At 40.2% G+C, this 21391-nt stretch overlaps 1 protein-coding gene across 2 annotated transcripts in view; it reads right to left on the bottom strand.

Moving 5' to 3' along the window:
* Window positions 1–5494: 5494 nt before the first annotated feature.
* The window catches only part of LOC102452200 (1-aminocyclopropane-1-carboxylate synthase-like protein 1), a 38606-nt gene continuing 22709 nt past the window's right edge, over window positions 5495–21391 (bottom strand). Inside the window, exons 9-14 of one of the 2 annotated variants that reach the window (XM_075922377.1) lie at window positions 19807–19893; window positions 18447–18492; window positions 15836–15977; window positions 15579–15721; window positions 12908–13061; window positions 5495–7170 (exon numbers count right to left, since the gene is read on the bottom strand). In XM_075922377.1, the coding sequence (XP_075778492.1) occupies window positions 6950–7170; window positions 12908–13061; window positions 15579–15721; window positions 15836–15977; window positions 18447–18492; window positions 19807–19893 (793 nt within the window). In that variant the 3' untranslated portion in view covers window positions 5495–6949. The remainder of the gene's footprint in view (window positions 7171–12907; window positions 13062–15578; window positions 15722–15835; window positions 15978–18446; window positions 18493–19806; window positions 19894–21391) is intronic. The other variant, XM_075922376.1, reaches the window with a different exon arrangement.

Here is a 21391-nt window from a genome sequence, read left to right as displayed (position 1 = left end):
TCTTTTATAATGCTTTGCTGCTGTAGCCTCTCCTATCTCAACTAGGGATGTTACATTTCATTTTCCATCAACTAGTTGATAAATGGGGGAGCTGCTAGTCCATAAGTGGGGCCGGGAGCTAACCCCACTGCGGCTCTGCTTTTTAAATGTATTAAGAGCCTACTAGCTCTTACTACATTAAAAAAGCTAAAGCGCTGTGAGGGGGACCCGGCATGAGCTAGGCCAGCTGATTCCTGGCTTGCGCCGGGTCCCCCCGCTGTGCACCAGCCTTAAACTTTAAAAGTTGGAATCAACTGTCCCAGCTCATGCTGGGCGCCCCCCACAGTATTTCTGATTTGTAAATATATTAAGGGCCAGCAGGCTCATACTACATTTAAAAAGCAGAGACGCAGCCCCTGGGACTGGGTGTGAACTGGGAATCAGCCGATTCCTGGCTTGTGCCCAGTCCCCACTATCACTACCGTGCTGACAGTGCTAGGGGGAACCTGCTTTCTAGTCGGTGCTGGGGAGAACTCTCCAGCTCCTGCTCCATCCCTTTGCTGCTCTGATAGAGGTGGGGGGGGGGGGGGGGACTAGTCAAGGGACTAATCAACTATCCAATAAGCTTTTGCTTTGCTGGGTAACTGTTTTGCTGATAGTTGATTAATCACTTACATCCCTAGTCTGAATGGCTCACAAACAGCCTCCAGCATGCAAGTCACTCCCAGCGGTGTATGTGCTGCAGCCAGCCACACCGTGGCTGTTCCCATCTTTGGTTATGCTGCAGAATGACCCTAACACACCCTTCAGTCCTAGATTTCCCCCCAGAAACGTATGCCTGTACTTCCCAGCTCTCTCCTGGACAGTACACTTCAATTCAAACACACTGGATTAGACCAGGCCCACCAACAGGAGGGGTGGTGGTAAAGGGACAATTGTCTCAGGTCCCAGAAGTTTCAAAGGGCCAAGATAGCTGAAGAAGTGATGGCCAGAGCCCCAACCAATGCTGGCTGCCCCATTCCCCCCACTTCCAAGAACACAGAACCACTCCCCCACCTTGGCCAGAGACCTGGCCAGTCTGTCGGTTCCCCTGGATTAGGCAAAACAATAGAACAGGTTTATTAACTACAAAGAGATGAATTTTAAGTGAGCACAAGTAATGAAGCACAGAAGTCAGAAATGGTTACAAGAAAAAAAAACCCCAAAATGTAACTGGTGTCTAATTTAACCAACTATGTTAAATTCAAAGCAAAGCTTTTTAGATCAGAACTCCTTCTCTAATTCAGTGGCTACTTCCTTTGTTCTTTCTGGTGTAGTGAATCAATGAACAGAGAGAGACAGAAAGAAGGTGGGAGCCTTGGGGGTCTTTGTCTCACATTTTTTCTTTATACAGTGTCAGTTTTCTTGGAAAATAGTTCCAGTTGAGAGCCTGGAGACAAAAAGTCATTAGGAAACAATATCCCTGGCTGGTTTTCTCACCCATTGGAACTTCTATTGTATCCCTTCTTGCTTGAGGACTTTGTTTACTGCTTAAATGCAAATTAAATAGAATATACATTCCTCTGAGACAGACCTGTTTGCCAATGAAGTTACCATACAGGGGAATCTCATAACCTTACATACAACATTGCCACATATTTTATCATGACAAATAATACGTGTCATCTGGCATACTTTGTATAAAGACTATTACAGTAGTGTATTGTGTGTGGACACAAGGGTAACTGTTTTCACAGTGCTCTAACTGGGTTACATGATGCAAGAAAATAACATCACAACTGTATTTTGTGCAGGACCCATTCTGATAAGACAGATTCTGAGAACACTTATTATATCAGGTCCCACAGGAAAGACAGACAATAGCTGGTTTGATGGCAAGTTACTTGTGGCATGAGGACTTCGGTGGCTTTGTAGGTGTCCACTGACAGACTTAACCACTTATAGAATTAGAGTGAGGGTTTGGAGGATCTAAATTTTGGATTTGGGCATCTAAATCCCTCTGTGGATGTACCCTTTTGTCTTTATCTCTGTGAGGTGGGGGAGGCTGAACAGTTGTTACAGACTGTAGAGCAAACTACTTCTGCCCTTAAGATCCCTACCTGGGCCAAAGAAACAATGCTGATTGTACTGTAGAAGTCACTACCACAGGAAGACATTAAGGCTAAGAATTAAACAAGATTCATAAAGGGCTTGGCTAGTTATATAATATCAATAATACATAGAGTTGTTAGAATCAATTTGGAAGAGTGACTGAAACTCATGCTTCAGGGCTTAACCTAACCCAGGGATGGCCAAAATACCTCTGACAGGCTGGATCCAGTCCACCAAGCCAATGGATCCAGTCCACGGATATCCAGTCCCTCAGGCATGCAACAGCCAGTGATTAAAGCACAAGGCTGCTCCATGTGGCTCTGTGCTCTGGAGGGAGGGGAAGGGTTTGGGTGATCACTCTGAACCCAATCCTTAACTCCTATTCACTGGAAACAACCGGCCAATAGGAACTGACCCCAGCCAATCTCTCAGCTGCTATTGGCTGAAAACAACCAGCCAATAGTAGCTGAGAGACTGGCCTGAGGGATAGGGCAATGCAAGTGTAGCCCCCACACCTAGTGGGTATGGTTCACTTTCCCAGGTAGTGCTGCTTAGACCACTTACAGCAAGAGATAAGAACAAGTGAGTTCTACAGACTAAGCAGAGAGCTAGGTGGCTTTTAGCTCAAGCTGTAGTGGTTCCTACATGAAGCTCCAGAGCTCCCAGGTACAAATCTGCCTGGTGGCAGTTACATAAGCCTCTCCTCCTCCTCCTGCAGTTGGGAGCCACCTGTAGTTTTAAACAGTCTGGGGCTGCAGCAGACAGGGAACCCAGCCTGCCTAGGGAGTGCTGCAGGGTTGCTGGCCAGGAGATGCTTAGGTAAGCACCTCCCAATCAGAGCCTGCCTCTGGTACCTCTGCCCCTCCTGCAACCCAACTCCTACACCCAGGTCACCATTCAAGTCCTCTGTACCCCCCTGCCCAGGTTACAAACTCCCTCCCAGATCTTGTACCCTTTACACCCCTCCCCTAGGCCAGAATCCTCTCTTGAATCTATACCTCCAGCCTGACCTTTCACCCAAATCTCTTGCCCCAGGTCACAAACCCCCATCCAAACTCCCTCTCAGACCTCACAGCATCTCCTGCACCCCAGTCCTGTGCACCCTTCTGCTCCATCCAAGACCCCACACCTCCAAGGAAAGTGCAGCCCTTGACCACTTTTCAAAACCTTGGAATAGCCCCCAATCAAATATTATTGCCCACCCCTGACCTAACCTCAAACTATTAAAGACCAGGTGGAGACATAGGGTGGGAAAAAATATACCACATTTGCATACAATAGGGTTCTCCTTCCTCTGAAGCACCTGGTGCAGTTCATCATGCCTTGTCTAGTCAGGCAAGGCTAATCCTTACCTCCTGAAGCTACAAGATAGAGGAAATTCCACTGTAGAAACAGCAAGCCTGAAAATGAGAAATGTGTATCCTAGAGGCTCCCAAGGGAACTATCTCCTTCAAACTATTTAATTGTCATGGCAGAGACCTTTGGGAAGAGTTGAGTAAGTCATTTGCCAAGTCTCTGGTCATATACTAGGGTATCTGGGAAAGCAAATGTAATGGAAACATCTTACACCAGCTACCCCAGGTTCATCTGATGACTGTTGGTTCTAAAAAAAGTTATTTATCCCATCTCCTAGCAACGCAGGATGATACAGGATACGTTACCTTCCTGATATTTTTAAATGTTATATTTCTATTTAGTGGAAGATTTAGTGAATTGCTTGCAGACATAGGGAAGTGATTATTCCCCTTTATTTGGCATTGGTGAGGCCACATCTGGAGTATTGCATGCAATTCTGGGCCCCCCCCCTCCCCTATTTCAGAAAGGATGTACACCCTGGAGAGAGTCCAGGAGAGGGCATCAAAATTAGGGGGCTGGAGCACATGACTTATGAGGCGAGTCTGAGGGATTTGGGCTTATTTAGTTTACAGATAAAAACAGTGAGGGGGGATTTAATAGCAGCCTTCAACTACCTGAATGAGGGCATTCCACAGAGGATGGAAAGAAGCTGTTCTCAGTGGTGACAAGAGAGCAGGACAAGGAGCAATGGTCTCAAGCTTCAGTGGGGAAGTCTACACTGGATATTAGGAAATACTATTTCACTAGGAGGGTGGTGAAGCATTGGAGTGGGTTATCTAGGGAAGTGGTGGAATCTCCATCCCTAGCCCTGTCTGGGATGATTTTTTGGGGGGAATGATTTAGTTAAGATTGGTCCTGCTTTTACTAGGGAGTTGGACTTGACCTCCTGAGGTCTCTTCCAAACTTATGAGATTTGAAGATTATTAATAAACCCCTCTGCTGGGCAAATATATGCATGAAAAACTAGTGACACCTATGAATGAGAAATTTAATTCAGCTATTCAACTAGAGAGCTCTTGGAGAGCCTATCCAATTAAATAAGACATAAGTATTCCTTTAAATTAAAAGTAAATTAATTTATTGCCTATCTAAAAATGTTTAAAACTGCAATCCTGAAGGATTTGAAGGAATCATTTGTTGAAAATTGATCTGCAACATTATATTTAGTTATACTGTTTATATATATATATATATATATATATAGACAGAATTAATTTTTAAAAAACAATTTCAGCAGATATCAATATTTATTTTAAATCATTTAAAATGTTGATCATATTTTCAGTTGTACAAAATTATGAGTTTTAAGTACTTTACATGTTTTTAAATAGTTGGGCAATCAGACAATTTAAACAAAAGTAGATGTCGAAGCTCTAAAAGTTAAAGCGTTATAACTGTTAAGACATCAAACTGTTATAATTACATCAAAATTTATAAAATAAATATTCTTAAATCAAACTCTGCTAAGTTCTCAAGCAACATTTTTCTCATTTTTCCCATCTATAAACTTCAGTTATTGATAGAAACATTTTTTCAGTGGTTTTTGTGTATACCATGAAATTGACGGTTACTGGCACTTAATTATAAATTCTAAACCTTCCAAGCCTAGTTATATTACTACTATATGAAACCCCCTACCATTAAAGATGCAAAGTTAAGTACTCCAATGTTGAAACCATGCAGCAAGTACCATTCATCTTATGCACTGAATGAGGCACGGACCTATGGAAAAGTAGCATATGATCATATAAAACCTGTATCCATAGTGCATATGCACAAAGCAAGGGTTTACATTAAGGCTGGGGGTGTCTTCATTCTGACATTTAACTTTTTACTGTTTGACCTTGTAAACTTAATGTTTTTAATGGCTCTTAAAATTTAATGTCTGCCATTTTTAAAAGGCAGCCACTCCCCTCATACGCCCCAAAGCCAAATTCTGTCATGTTGACCCTCACTAGAAAGTGAAAAGATATTTGCCAGTGGGATTCACAGCTAATAGGTAGCACAGCAATGTTACAACTCGGAATCTAGGACTGGGGCTGTGTCCACACTCAGGGGTTCTTTTTCGAAAGAACTTCCCCTGCATCCAGACTCAAGCCGCGTTCTTTCGAAATTATTTCGAAAGAACGCGGCTTTTCTTTCGATGGCGGTAAACCTCGTTTCACGAGGAAGAACGCCTTCCTTCGAAAGTTCTTCTTTCGAAGGAAGGCGTTCTTCAATGTAAAGAGGCTGTCTTTGAAAGAGAGCATCCAGACTCGCTGGGTGCTCTCTTTCGAAAAAGCGGATTTCCGCTATCGAAAGATCCGCCTGCAGTCTAGACGCGCTCTTTCGAAAGAGCCTCTTTCGAAAGATGCTTTCGAAAGAGGCTCTTTCGAAAGAAGCCTGCAGTCTAGACACACCCTTAGTGTTGTTCTGCCTCTCTATCCCAGCCATGGGCGCTGGTACAGGAAGGTCAGGGAGCCATGCCCCCACTTTTAAAAGTGGGAGAGCTATGCTTTCCCACTCTTTACTGACTGTGAAGGCAAATGAGAAGAAGGGCAAAAGGAGCAAGTGAGTGGTGGGACCCGGAGAGGAGTGGGGGGAGGGAAAGACGATGCAGAGCAGGAGTGGGCCATCAGTGGGGAAAAAGCAATGTGAGGACAGGCAACTAAAAGAAAAGATCATATAATGGAAAGAGTTAAGGTTGCCTAAATATGGGTGATATAACAATCACCACCAATAATGGGATTTTAAATGCTATGGAAATGTTCTTTTTTCCTATTGAGATTCTCTGTAAAAGAGAAGACTGCTGATTTTGCAATTGCAATTCCCCCTTCCCATTCCTAAAGTAAATAAAGCAATGAATTAAATCTACAAAATAGGTCTGAACTTTGGTTCAACACACATCTACCTGTTGAATGAATGTACACTATACATGCTTCTAAATGTATTTATATTTTGTAAGAAAAACTGATCCAGAGACGTCTTTGCAACAAAAAAAAGACAACTGTAATATACAAAGAAGCATTTTTACACATCTGAAAGAAAACAAAAAAAAAACCTGAGTATGTCCCACACAAGTATTTACATTGATGTGCATATTACAATACATGAGCTTTAAATGTCTTTAAAAAGTTCCCATTGAGATTTAACATATAGGTCTGTCTGCCAACTGATACATTTAGTAAAATTTGAAAACAAGGATAAGCTAGTTCAACATTTTCAGTCTTCTAATTAAAATATAAATATAACTCCTTAATATAAAATAATGTTCAAGATTCATTAAGGCCTGAATCGGCAAACCCATCCTAATCAACAAAGAATTTAATACATGCTTAAGACCCACTGACTTTAATGGTACTTAAGAGCATGCTTAAAAAGTGGGATTTAGTGCTTTGCAAAACGGAGGCTAAAGTCAGGATATGGGCCAGATTACTAATATTCTAGCAGTCTAGTTTGGAAAATTAGTAACCACAGGCTACAGCAAAGTCAGGCTGTCCTACAGTATTACAGCCAAGTAATAATTTTAGTGAACACATGCATGCTATATCATGTTTTGTTTAGTCTCCAATTGCATAAAAGATTTTAATAGACAATTTCTTTTCATATCTGAGTATACTTCTAAAACTTCATCTAATGGTGTATTTGTGTGGATCATTGAAGGTTCATTTTCTGAATTAGATAGCTCATCTTCTACAGCAGATTTTTTGTTTTCAACCGCTTTATCATTTTCAGTTTGCAGCATTTGCTCAAGTCTCTGAATACCTGCAAAAAGAAAGACACATCAATACAGTTTCTTCTCCAGGAAAACAGTGGTGTTGAAAGTGTCTTTAACTATACTTTAAATATCTCAATGATAAAAGGATAAATGGACAGAAATCAGACACCAGAAATGGTAGCACAGAAACCTGTAGGAGAACATTTTAACCTGCCAGGTCACTCAATCATAGATTTAAAAGTAGCCATTCCTCTACAAAGGAATTCACTAACCAATTACAGAGTCTGCAGAATTGGAATTAATCTACTAATTTTAATCTGTTACCCTGGGCTTGAATAAAGACATTACCTGGGTGAAGCATTTTGCAGGACACATTCAGCCCACTTAATTAGCCTTATTAACATATATATATATATATATCATTTATATATATATATACACATACATATATACAGAAGTAGTATCTATCTTGATTTCCAATTCAGTTCATCTGATGAAGTCGGTTTTACCCATGATAGCTCATGATTCTATATATTTTTGTTAGTCTCTAACAAGGGCTAAGGACTACCTGCTGTTTTAAAATGTTATATTGTTAGAAGATTTTTTTAAAATCCAAATTACTTTTTCACTAATTATGCAGGATTACTTTTCTAGCAAAAAGGTCATTACATTTCTCAGATTGGATAAATAGATCAATTTCAGGAGGCTTTTTTATTTTCACTTTTAAGCTACATCCAATTTTCAAGTTGGTTCTCATGCATAATCAAAATAGTGCAGCCCTTGAGCTGCAAATTCTGCAGGAAAAAATGTATGTAATAGCTGCTTCCATGGGAACTTTTTTAAACAGTCAAGAGAACATTTCTATTTGACTTCATTTTGTGAAAAACTTATTTTTACAAAACAAAAGTATTAGGGTTTTTAAAATTTACAAGATGACGTGGCCAGCTGCAAAGATTCAACAGATTTCACATCCATAGATTTATCTCCTGCATTTCTCAGGGCTTTTCCACATGCCAATAACTGCAACTGAAATCACTAAACTCAGTTGTAATTCACACAACTAATTATTTCACTGCAAGTCTGTGTCCGTACTAATTTCAGAATAAGAGTGTCCTATTTTAAAACAGATTACAAAAAACAATGTAAGAATTACAGGAATGGGGCATTCTTATCTGAAGTTACAGTATAAAATTACAACCAATTTAGTTTCAATGGGGTAGCCGTGTTAGTCTGTAACTTTAAAACAATGAGCAGTCCTGTGGCACATTAGAGACTAACAAAAATATATATAGTATCATGAGCTTTTGTGGGCAAAATCCACTTCTTCAGATGAGCTTGAGCAGAGAAATAAGGAGAACTATCAGAATTACAGGGGGAAAAAAAGGGAGAAAAATACACCTGTCAACATTAGTGCAGGTGCTAATGAGGTTAAATGGGTGGGCAGAAGTGTCCCATATTTAGCGTTTGATGTCAATGATGTGTTAAATATAAGAAAAATTGGTTTTACAATGGGCCAGTTAATGTCTTAGTTAAGCCAAAAAGTGCCACATTTGCATATGAAGGTCAATTCCACACTAGGGCTACGTCTATCCTGTAGCTTTCTTGTGGAAAAGCATATGCAAATGAAGTGCAGTGTGGAATATCACCATGCTTCATTTGCCTAAGTAATGAGCAGCTGTTTTTGTGCAAGAGGCTTTCGCACAAAAACGAGCAGTGTAGATGGCGCCATTTTGTGCAAACCTGCCCCCCCCCGCTGATTACTTATGCAAATGAAGCATGGCAGTATTCCACGCCACGCTTCATTTGCATATGCTTTTCCACAAGAAGGCTACAGTATAGACGTAGCCTCACTCTCTGTAGTAGGCTTGTGAAATTCTTTTGTAGATGAATGGCTACTTTTAAATCCATTAACAAGTGCCATATCTGATATATAACTTATGTCCATTTATCCTTTGTTGTAAAGACTTTCCAGTTTAGCCAATATAATGGCAGAGGGGAACTGCTGGCACTTGATGGCGTAGATCACATTAGAAAAGGATGTGCAGTTGTATGGGACTCTGTGGTGGCTTATGTGGTTAGGTCCTGTAATGGAGTCACTTGTATAGATGCGTGGACAGCGTTGGCAACTGGATTTATTGCAGGGGCAGTTCCTGGGTGAGTATGTCTGAGATGTGATGTGTGAAAGAATTTGCTTCAGGTTAGGGGGTTGTCTGTAGAGGAGTTCCTGTTACTGTGCAGAGATGATCTTACTCCAGTTGTCTGAGAGTTTTGACTGAGAAAAAGAGATGGCAGGATTTGGCTATTAATCATGCAAACTTAGAAGGACAAAGTTAGGCTCTGATCCTGTAAATATATGCTTAAATTTACGTAACAGTCACATTAAGGACTTCAGAAGATTACTCACAGGCAAAAAGCAATACATGTGCTTAAGTGTTTGCGGGATCAGGACCTTAATTTACATGAACCAACATATAATAGGTTTACTAATGCCAAAGTCTCCCAATAAATCTCATTACATATCTTCATGTCAAACAAGCTTTCCTTCAGAATAGAAATAGAAATCATATTTAGAAAACATCTCAATTTAAAAAAAATATTTATAACGAAAAGTAGTTTTCTTATTTAAATTGTGGCGCTGACAGCCAGCCAGCTCAGCTCACAACCTCAAGGAAATGCTAACTGTACCAATTCACTTGTTCAGGTAGAACAAAAGGGGGTGTTTCCTATTATGTGTACTTAGTCTATGTCTTTGCTCTAAATACATGAAAGCTAGTGAAATGCTAATATTATTGTCTTCGCCTGTTTCCTGTGGCTACCACCTCTGTATTTAGCCTTTAATCACAATCTATTAACTTTTAAATTACTTAATGTGTAAAACTGCATGAAAATGAATGAAGCATTGTTTCTGGACAGCTTTAACTCACCTAAAGACAATTATTGATGCCCCTGTTCCAACGGAGCTGGGGATGTGGGGTTTGGGGTGTGGGCGCTGGGAGGGGGGTGTTGCGAGGGTGAGGGTTGTGGGATGGGGTGGGAATGAGGGGCTCAAGATATCAAAGGGTTTTTGGGCTAGGGCATGGGGTTGAGGTGCACAAGGGGTCAAGGCTGGGAGGTTCAGGCTCTGGACTGGGGTCAGGGATAAGGGGTTTTGGGTGCGGGGGGCTCTCTGATTTGGGGGCTTAGGGCTGGGGCAAGGGATTGGAATGTGGGCTCACCTCCAGTGGCTCCAGGTAGCAGCACAGCAGAGGGGCTAATGCAGGCTTCCTGCCTCTCCTGGCATCAGAGATGACACTGCCCTACAGAAGCGACTAGCAGCAAGTCTGACTCCTAGGTGGAGGTATGCGGGCAGTTCCATGCACCTCTCGTCCACAGGCACCACCACCCCAACTCCCATTGGCCAAGTCCTGTCCAAGGGAAGTGCGGAGCTGGCGATTGGGGTGGGAGGATCGTGCAGAGCCCTGTGGGCCCCCCTGCCTAAAAGCTGAACCTGCTGCTGGTCACTTCTAGGGTGCAGGGTGGTGTCAGAATGTACTGGGACTAGCTCAGTGGTTTTCAAAGAGCAGGACACAACCCAGCTTTAGCCAGGTAGCACTGCTATGGGATTTCTAATGGCCTGGGTTGGCAGTGCTAACCAGAGCCACCATGGTCCCTGGGAGGCTGAGCAAGGTGACCTCTGTCACAACCCATACTTTCAAAACCACTGCTGTTACTAAATGAATTATGTATGTGCCTGTAATTGACTGGCCTATTCAATGGGTCTGAGCCTCAGAACTGTAAATGGGGAAACATGTTAACTTCAAAGCATGGGTCTTTACATTCAACAATGGAAAATCCATAAACTTTGTCCGTAATTAGTCAACAAAGCAAGAACTGTACTGTGCTGAAAACATTTGTCAGACTGGAACTCTGGGAGCGATTCTGCATCTCTGATCTATCTGAATGCTGTCAGGGAGCATTCCAGATGCATGACAAAGGTCCCCAAAGAAATTTTGGGCAACCCTGGGAGATTAATGGAAAACTAGCAGAAATCAATATCAAATCTATCATTTGGACTTAGAAACATTGTCTCACCTGTCATGTATTTTACCTGCTTTAACGTCTCAACTACTCTCCATTCTTCTCTCAGCTACTAACTCTTTAGTTAATTTACAGAAGGATAGGCTAAAAGCATTGTTTTTTATGTGAGACCAGGAGTATCTACTAACCTTGGGTAAGTGACCAACCCTTTGTGATTGAAAGATCCTAATGTTAAGTGATTTTTAAAATACAAGGTTATTAAAACCAAATTCCAGTTTGTCTGTGTTCCAAGATACACCAGAGAACCTAAAGGGACTGTCAGTAGCTCCATAATAAAGCTCATATATACCCCAGGAATGCACACTTGTAACTGGTTGGTAAGATCTAATTATAAAATATACCAACAGTATGCGCTGTGTTGCTGTATGGAATATCAGAGACACTTCATGATATTGCTGATTCCTTGGAATTTCATAACACTGGTGTCTGACTGGATATGCTCTGTGAGATATCTGTGGCAATATTATTAATTGCCAAGTATCACCATTTTGTTTACATTTGTATCAGCTTTGTATTAGGAGATGATTATATTCTATGCATATGTAGTATATCTGTATTTCAAAATTGTGCTGTGTTTCTGGGTGACACCCCCAGACAGATGGGCATCAGCACTGCCTAGCCCATTTGATGGTCCATTATGGGTCATCACCCGTACAACAAACTCATTGAAAGAAAATAGGGGATGCACCTTATGAGGCACCATGGCATGTGATATACTCTCCATCAAAACCTGCAGTACAGACATCTCTTGACTTAAGAGATGTCGACTCCTGCTAGGTTATTCACATAGCTGGAGTTGCGTAGCTTAAGTTGACTTTCTGCTGTAGTGAAGATGTAACCTAACTGACTGGCACTATTTTACACAGTCTGAATATGGCCCCAAACCTCTTGTCTTTATAAGTCATGTAGGACACAAATATTTTGAACAGACCATTTGAGATGTAACACCTCTCTCTAAGAGCATGTTAGACAAACAACTGTCAGGGATGATCTAGATAGTGCTTGGTTCTGCCATGAGGGCAGGGGACTGGACTTGGTGACCTCTCAAGGTCCCTTCTGTTTCTAGTATTCCATAGAATCATAAAAATGAAGGACCAGAAGGGACTTAAGTAGATCATCTAGTCCAGTGCTTTGCACTCAGGACAGAAGTAATATCTAGATCATTCCTGATGAATGTTTGTGTAATCTGTTCTTAAAAACCTTCAATGATGGAAATTCTGCAACCTCCCTAGGGGTCTGTTCCAGTGCTTAACTACCAATACAGGACATTTTTCTTAATATTCACTGTAAGCCTCCTTTTCTGCAATTTATGCGATTGCCTCCTGTCTTAACCTCAGAGATTACTAAGAACAATTTTTCCACTACCACCTCATTGTAACTGTTATCTCCTCCCTCCACCTCAGGGTTCTATTTTCCAGAAGAAACAAAGCTATTTTTTCAATCTTTCCTCACTGGTCGTTTTCTAGAGACTTTTAATAATTTTTGTTGCTCTCTTCTTGACTTTCCCCAATTTGTTCCAAACTTTTCTGAAATGTGGCATCCAGAACTGGACACAATACACCAGCTGAGACCTTATCAGAGTGAAGTAAGGTGGAAGAATTACTACTTTTGCCTTGCTTACCAAAACTCCTGCAGATAACTTCCCAGAATGCTATTTGCTTTTATCGGAATATACTTTTATTATAAAATAGGCAACACACTACTTACCCAAGTAAATGTTATCTATAGAGTCTGAGAAGACCATTCTAAACCATCCAGGCTCATAACAGCAGAAGGCTTTCCCAGGACTAATGAGTAGTTTTTCATCAAGGAACTTCCACCATAACTCCATTTCCGCTTCAAATGTCTGTGATTTTAGGAACTAAAGAGGAAAAACAAAAACTGCTTTAGGAAAACTGGAACAGAACCTCAAAATAATGAACTACTACAAAAAGTATACTCCACATCAAGGCCAATGCAGAAAAAGATCTGAGGTTCAGAATTACTGAACACCTGCAGCTCCCAACAACTTCTTTTCAGAGTTTTGAGGGCTCAGCAATTCAGAAAATCAAGTCCAATGCTTGTTAATAATTCCTTTGCCAATTATATTGCATAAGCTTGTGAGGTCCATTCTGTGTGTTCATACTATGTAGGCCAGACTTATCTGTAGCGTTACCAGATGGTTTCAGAAAAAATACCAAACAAAAAGGACCCCAAGAGTTGTTAACAAAACAAAAAACCAACTTCTCCCCGCCCCCCAAAATAGAGAAAAAACCCAGCATGACCCCTTTAAAAAACACGTGGTGAGGCTTTTTGGCCTTAACAGGCTGCCAGCAGCTGCCCGCCATCTTGCCGGGGCCAGACAGGTCCCCTGCAGAACCTGGTAAGCACTAGGGTTGCCAGGCTGCCTCTGTATTGAGCCAGACAGCCTGGGATTTTCGCCTCCTGGCCGGGGGGAGGGAGAGGGGGAGGAAATCAGAAGGTACCGGGCATTTTAGGTGTCCGGTATTTTCTGCATTTTTTTTTTACCGGACAGGAGGTGAAAATACTGAACTGTCCAGTCTATGGCAAAAGTACCCAGGCAGTATTCCCATATAGCCATGTGGCCTTTGAGAAAGTTGCAGCAGGAAGGAGCCAAACAGGGTATGCCTTCAGTGCAGAAGTAACTCAGGTGCTTTGAACCAGGATCTGAGAACCAGATTAGTGAGACTGCAGAGCCATACCCAAATTACAAATACTCGGACTTCAGTCATATCCTATGGTTCTTTGTATTGAAGTAAACTAAACGGCTCTGTTAATTCTTTCCCAGTGAATTATGAACGAACTTGTCCATCCTTCTGGGAACACTGGGAATTGTGGAAAGGCATAAGACGACAATTAGAAATTGAGTGATTTAGCCTGAATCCTCAGTTACTAGCCTAAGTGAAAGCAGCATGTGGGCTCTAGCTTAAATGTTAGCGGGGCCACATTAAATCTCTGTCAGAAGAATTTATATGTGGAAGGAGGTGGTGCGAGGGGCAATACTAAAACCAGAGCCTGCATTAACTCTTCAGAGAAAACTGAAGTATACAAAGCAGCTGCAGAAAGTAGTTCAACCAGGGACTGGGCAAAGACACTCAAAATATCAGACTGCTTTTTAAAATTCTCACTATGAACTCTCTCTCCTTTGCACTGACAGGCTCTTTGTTGTTCCATCCAATTAATCCACTCCTAACAACCTCACTGAATATATTTAAACCACAAAATTCACAGAACAGGAAGTTTGCTGCCATCCTATTGTTTATTCCGCTTTCCCTACTCTTCACTTTAGCATAACTGTAGATTTAGTGTAGACCTGGCCATTCACAGAGTTGACATACCTTAGGTTGAATTTTTGCAGTGTCAGTTACAAAGGGATTTTTCCCATTGTCTTCCCTTACTCCTTGTGACCTGGCAGAGTACCAGAGTCAATAGGGGTGCCCTCAGTGCTTGATTAAGTGGGTCCTTACTAGGCTTACTAAATAAAATCCCAGAATTGATCTTCACAATGTTGATCTCTCGCTAAGCCCATTGGTCATGTAGATTGTCTGCATTTCAGGTTAGGGACAGTTTCTTATTTTATGTTTGTACCGTGACTAGCACAGGGGTAGGCAAGACAGCCTCCAAAGGCCAGATCGAGCCCGCCATGCTCCCTTTTAAAAATTGTCCACCCCTGGACTAGCACAAGAGGGCCTGTTCTTGGCTGGCTCCAGGCACTAGCATAACTAACATGATAAATAGTCACATCTCAAAATATTGTGGCTTGTTTGTTATAAATGTTATTCAGATTCCTCCAGTTAAATATTTTATGTGACAATGCCGTTTATTAGCAGTGCTAGAGATACATATCCATCTGTGGGACAGGTATAGCACAGTCAGTGGTAGACTAAAATTTTCCACCAATCTGCTCTAGTTGTGTTTCAGAGAGACTTACACTGCATTAATTTATATAGTGATGTTTGTTTTAAAACTTTCAAAGGTGAGCAAATGTCATCATTTTACTGGTGTGTAAATGGAAGCACAGACATTATGTAACTTGCCCTAGGACACAGCAATGACCAGCCCCCATGGCTCAGCTGTTAGTCTAGCACCATATCTATTGGAACATGAAGTCTTCTAAAGGGAGGTGTTCTATATTTAATAGAACATTTTAATAAACTGCCTTTAGTTCTTATTTTTACAGTATGTACTCAATTGAACTGCTGTCTGCTAGGCTTTTTTGCACTTGCCAAAATGCAATATAATTTTTAATATGAAAAGAAAATAGACAAGATAAGATGACAGGAATATCTCTCTAAAAATTCCACAAGCCTTCACAAACTTTTGTCAGCATTACTTTTTCTAAACTATTGCTTCCATCCTCTCCAAGTTTCCAACATACTTTCCTGAAATCTGCCCATACATATAATCCTCCTGAACTTTTGAAAACAGGTATTCCAATCTCTGTGAGACCATCCACAAGAATATTCTGCGCTTCTCGAAGTCTTTTTTTGTTGGTAGGAAAATACACGTTATCCAGCCAATCTTTAAAAAAACAAAAAACAAAAAACAAAAAAAAAAGAATTGTCATATTTCAGTTCTGGTTTATTTCCAACAATCATCAAACAATGAAAATTGCCATATTTTTGTTTTGCTAACCTCGATCACTAAGAAACTGGCTGAGAACATATTGAACAGGCCCAGGACACCCATGAAAAACAGCCAGCTGATTCACGGCTTTCCGAATTTCATGACTTCTGGTGTATAACACTCCAACTCTGATACCACACATACCAAAATCCTTGGAAGGCAAAAAGAAAAACTAATTATTTCCAAATCCAAGTGTACATTTGAAGATGGCAATTTCACTTGCATCTATACATAAAGACTACAATTGGGCCACATTTCCAGTTTTTTAGGAAATAATAATAATGTATTAGAAGGAAAGGGGAAACAGTTCTCATTCTGATGCACATAGGAGATGCATTCTATAGTGGTAAGTGTCCTCAAATTACAGCATATAGGACAGCAAGATAAGTACTGAGGAGAAATGAGTTTGACCTGTCAGTCCTGGAAATGGGCATGGATGATCTTGCTTATAGTAGTTCCTATCTTAATGAACACTTACAAATGTGCGTAACTAACAGTACCTACTATATTTATGTAAACGTGTTGCATACCTAACTGGAAAGCCACATGGTTCAGCAGACAGAACCCATGTCTCTGTGGCCTATTTTTAGATCTGTCACTAAAGAGCACCTCACTTAATCTGCTTCAGATTTCCCACCTGAATGACAGGGATAATTATATTTACCTACCTTTGTGAAGTATTGATGGAAAAAGTTATGTTTGTTTATTTTTTTAATCTTATGAACCCAGCCCTACAGTTCCTTCTTAGGTTAAGCTCCTATTGAAATCAATATAGTAGTTTTACCTCACTGTCTCCTGCAACAAAACTCCAAATAAATCTGAGTTTACAGCTGGAAGCATGAAGCTACTAACAACTCCTTTTACTAACAGACCAACTGTTGCATTGTTCCCCACAGAACTGTGCATCTCTGCTGCTCAATCAAAAATAAACTTGAGTAAATGGTAAGCTATGGAGTTCCACAATTATCTGAAATGATTGTGCCTTGATACTTGAACTTTTTGTTTTATGGTCAGTTACTTCTGATTCATATAATTTCACAGTAAAAACCCCATGTAGTTTATGGGATTTTTGCAAATTAAATATATTTTGCATGCCTTAACTATCAGCAGTTAGTCAAATCCAGAGCCTCAGATCCCAGTAATTATAGAAGATCACTGGTCTGAGGTTGTAGAAAAATTACAGAATGATGTTATACTGTGTCTGACAAATGACATGTGTTCATGTAATTAAGGACTATCACAAATGTGTTTCCAAGTGGGGAGAGTTAAAGTTGCATGTACAACTGTGATGCTGGCACTTTTTTGCTGATTTTGAGTGTTTAAACAAGAATTCAGAGTTCTATAAATGTTTTAAAATGCTATATTTTACATCTATCAAAAGTACCACAAGTTCCTATTCGAAAAGTGCATCCTATCTCCAAGAAATTAAGCAAGAGAGAAGAGTAAAGCCTTCACATTTTGTTGTTTAATTTGCTATTCAGTAATTTAGTATTTAATCATTACACACATTTTCTAGCATTCTTATGGAACTGGATCAGTAGCTTTTTCAGTATGCGTACATTTTTTTAAAAATGAAGGGCCTGTTGCTACAAGATATATATATATATATATATATATGACTATACTGGGCACTTCCAACCATGAGGGCAAACTATGTCTAAGTGTTCATGTTAGCTAATTTTATCCCAATGTGATAAGCCCATCTAGCCCTGAAACTGTACCAAGACATATAGGATTCTTAAATGCCTCTACTACTATTTTCACTAACTAAATGAACAATTAATAATTTTTATGTTCATGACCAGGGCTCAACAAATTGCTGAATCTACTCGCCTGTGGCGAGTAGATTTCAGCCGGTTGTGCCATGAGCCCCATTCGCCGGCGCTTCGCGCATGCGCAGTGCTAATCTTGTGCATGCGCAGTGCGGGGCTGGCAAATGGCTCTCGCCAGGGTTTGTCTAGCCCTGTTCATGACTATTATCTTCATTTTAGAGATCAAGAGGACTGGGGTTCTGGAACAATTTGTAGAGTGGGTGTGCTGAGAGCCATTGAACCAAACTGTAAATCTGTATGTGAAGGAGACTAGTTCAAGGCAAGAGGTGCAGCAGCATCTCTAGTTCTAGCATCTATGGGGAAGACTAAGACAGAGATAAAGTAGTTTCACTAAAGTTACCCAGCAGATCAGTGACAGAGTAAGGATTATAAATCAAGTGTTCCTGCCCCATAATCCCATGCTTTATCTATTAAACAATGCTGTTGTCAGTGACCCAAACTTACTTTGGTTTCTCTTTTAGAAGACAGAGGAGGTGGAAAACTACAGATGAAAGATACCACAAGTAGACTGCACATCCTTGGGAGGGAGGTTAAATATAACTTCCCCAACGTGCTCTAAAATACTAACTTTCTGCAATTTTTCCTACTAGCAAAATGTTGACAAAGTGCTCGTGCTGTTCTTCACAAGCACTAAAAAGACTTTCCATTATTTTTTCATTGTAAACTGGCAAAACTGTGTCCTAATGTTCAAACTAGCAGTAAGCTGTTCTTTTAAAAGATGATAGTTATATTCTAAGTTGTTTTAGAGAGAAAATTAAACTCAGATATAATAAACATTCCAGACCTACCTTGCTAAAACCCCACATAAAATGTGTCCGTTCTGGATCTGGTAAACTGGGGAGGGAGCAAAACAGAACAAAACTTTTACAGATGCAACTACTACTTTGTGTTAACATAACTTTCAATATTCTAATTAATAAGAGATCGTTACTGCAAAATATTTATATCTTGTAGCTACAAAAATGCTGAAGTGTTTCTATAAATGACTCAAAATCCAGAAAGGGGCCCTCTATGCCTCCTGCACTTCGTGTTCTAAGCTCCATGATGACCCTGCATATCAACTCACTGACATGGAGAAAGGGACCTATTTAGGGCATGTTCTGACACAATGTGGCTCCATTGAGCCACAGTCTCCAAAAGAAGAAGAATGCAGAGCAGAGGAATCCATCCACTGCTCACTGCATACCTTGATTAGCAACTCAGGGTAGGGTTGATGATTGTATCGTTCTGTCCTATAATACTGGGATGAATTTGCACAGAAAGAAAAGGCTCTTAAAAAAATTACCTAAGACTTCATTCTGTACTCAAAAACTTCTCTTACCCTATTTTTCCTAGGTCTTTTAGGAGAACAGCCAGATGTTCACTGCGCTAGGCACATTTGCATTGACCTGGAGAATTGCGACTGTATGAGGAGCATTTCAGCAAAAATGAACATTCTGTATTTTGGGAAAATGCTTAAGTTGCCAAATTACCTCTCTGTTCTAAGGAAATATACCTCACATGCCCCAGGAAACCCAAAATCTCCAAAATATCTAATTCCAAAGGGAGATGTAATACAGTAAATAACTTGCAGGACTTCTGACATATTAGAACTCAGAAATAGTCCATTAAGGATTATAAACATTCAAATTAAAAACTTAAAAGCTTGTATGGCAACAATCGCCGCTGGAGAAAATGAAGCAAATAGGAAGAAAAACTCATCTCCTGATTCCTGATAAGCATGCTGACCATGGGCGTTGCCCTCCCAAACCGCCAGGTATGGCCCCGCCCACATTTCACCCCCAGAATGCCTGCTCCAGGGCTGGCAAGTCTGGGGCTGTGACATGCACCCTCTTTCCTCCCCGATGCTCCAGGATCAGGGCCACACAGTGATCTCCCATGGGGGTGGGACTGAGCAGAAGGAGCGGGGCTGGAGGTAAGACTCGGGGCTTGCCTCCCCCAGCCCTACCTTCACCAATCGCCCATGATGCTGATGCATCTGCATTAGTTGCAAGCAAATAATCTGTCTTGAAGGTACTCATAATAAGGCATTATAATTAACCAGTTTCCATTATAAAGGTACAGATACAAAGATTAGCCACCCAAAAACCTGAACAGATAGTATACATTCTATTTGGCATTATAGTAGTAGAAAGCTACAACACTTACCAATCTAAGCTAAGAACACTGGTGAAGGTGGTATCATCATACACAGACAGCATATATATTTCATCTAATATTACATGCAATTGATATCTATGTATAAAAATAAATAAATATGTTAAAGTATTTAAAAGTCAAAGCTTTAACAAATGTCCATGTATAAATTACCACAATATTCTCTATTTGTCATTATACTCACCCCAGAAGAAGTTTTACTCAAAAAGTCAATTCTTATTTAAGATTACAAGGTTCAGTTTAATCGTTTACATATTACCAAAATTAAATTTTTATTATAATCTGTACTCCCCCGCAGAAGTAAATGCAAGTATGTCTGAATGCCAAGATTGTGTCTGTTGGACGGATAAACTACCCCACAACCAATTATTTAAAAACTAAAACACCAAATGCAGCAATACGTTGTAGTTTGCCATGCAGAACTTATTGCAACAAAACATGAACCTGAGTGCAGTTCTGTTAGATAAGTTCATGGTGAGTTTTATTTAATATAGATTCCCTATTACAGTTCCAAAGTTAAAGCACAAATACACAGCAAATTGTGTGATTATACTTGACACCAGCATGCATTGAGTCTGTTCAGAAACATAGAACCAATGGCAGTGCAGGTATTCCAGTATAAAAGAACCCTTTATTTTTATAATTAAAGAAAATTCAGTTTCAGAATTCAAAATTATTCTGTTTGAAACTTTGAGGCTTTTCCCCCCAAGGGAATCTTTTCTCCCTTCCAAAATGTTGTTTTACTCCTAACTTTAGAAGAGTGTTGCATCCTGAAGTCTGTGGGTCCTGCTGCAAAAAATATACATTTGCAGTATTCAGCTTTGACAATTTATTAGAATTCTGAGAACTCTAATTGCCACAATTGTTTCCATGTAAAGAAAACTAGATCATCAGAAGTTATACAGATTTTTTTAACGTTAATTTGATCCAAAAATAAAAATAATTAAAAAACATGATTTTTTTGTATGAACTGATCAATGCATACCAACCTATTATACTTTAGATTATCAGAAATCTGCTGTTGTTCTAGAAACTAATAGCATAAGGCCAAATTTTGCAGTCCTTATTTGGCAAAACTCCCAATGACATTAGAATTAATTTGAATGCAGACAAAATTGCAAAGGCTAAATGTAGCAAATGTTCCCCCAGCTAAGCTTCAGGAGATTGTTAGATTTTAGACTATGAACTCCAAGCCAAAGGAAGATGAAAGGCAGAAGAGAGGAGATTCTCTTTTTTTGGGGTCTTCCTTCTCTGAGGAAGAGTGAATTGACTTATAAATCCTAAACTATGTCAATTGAGAGGATGCCTTAAACAACGGTTCCCAACCTTCTCCAGATGGGGACCCTTTTTGACAATTCAGGAAGACTTGTTGACCCAGGGCAATTAAAAAAAAAATGTATGAATGGCTCCTTAAGAGCCACCTGGGGAGACACCTGGCGACCATAGGTTGGGAAACCCTGCCTTAATACTTTGAACCTTCCCTATCCAATTGTATATCTTTTTCACAATGCCAATTTTACACTGTTATTTTGGTAATTTTTCAAATTCATATTATACACTCTTGCTGCCAAAAACA

Source organism: Pelodiscus sinensis, chromosome 2 (genome assembly GCF_049634645.1).
Source record: "Pelodiscus sinensis isolate JC-2024 chromosome 2, ASM4963464v1, whole genome shotgun sequence".
Classification (NCBI taxonomy): domain Eukaryota; kingdom Metazoa; phylum Chordata; order Testudines; family Trionychidae; genus Pelodiscus; species Pelodiscus sinensis.
This window is presented reverse-complemented; position numbering and strand designations above follow the sequence as displayed.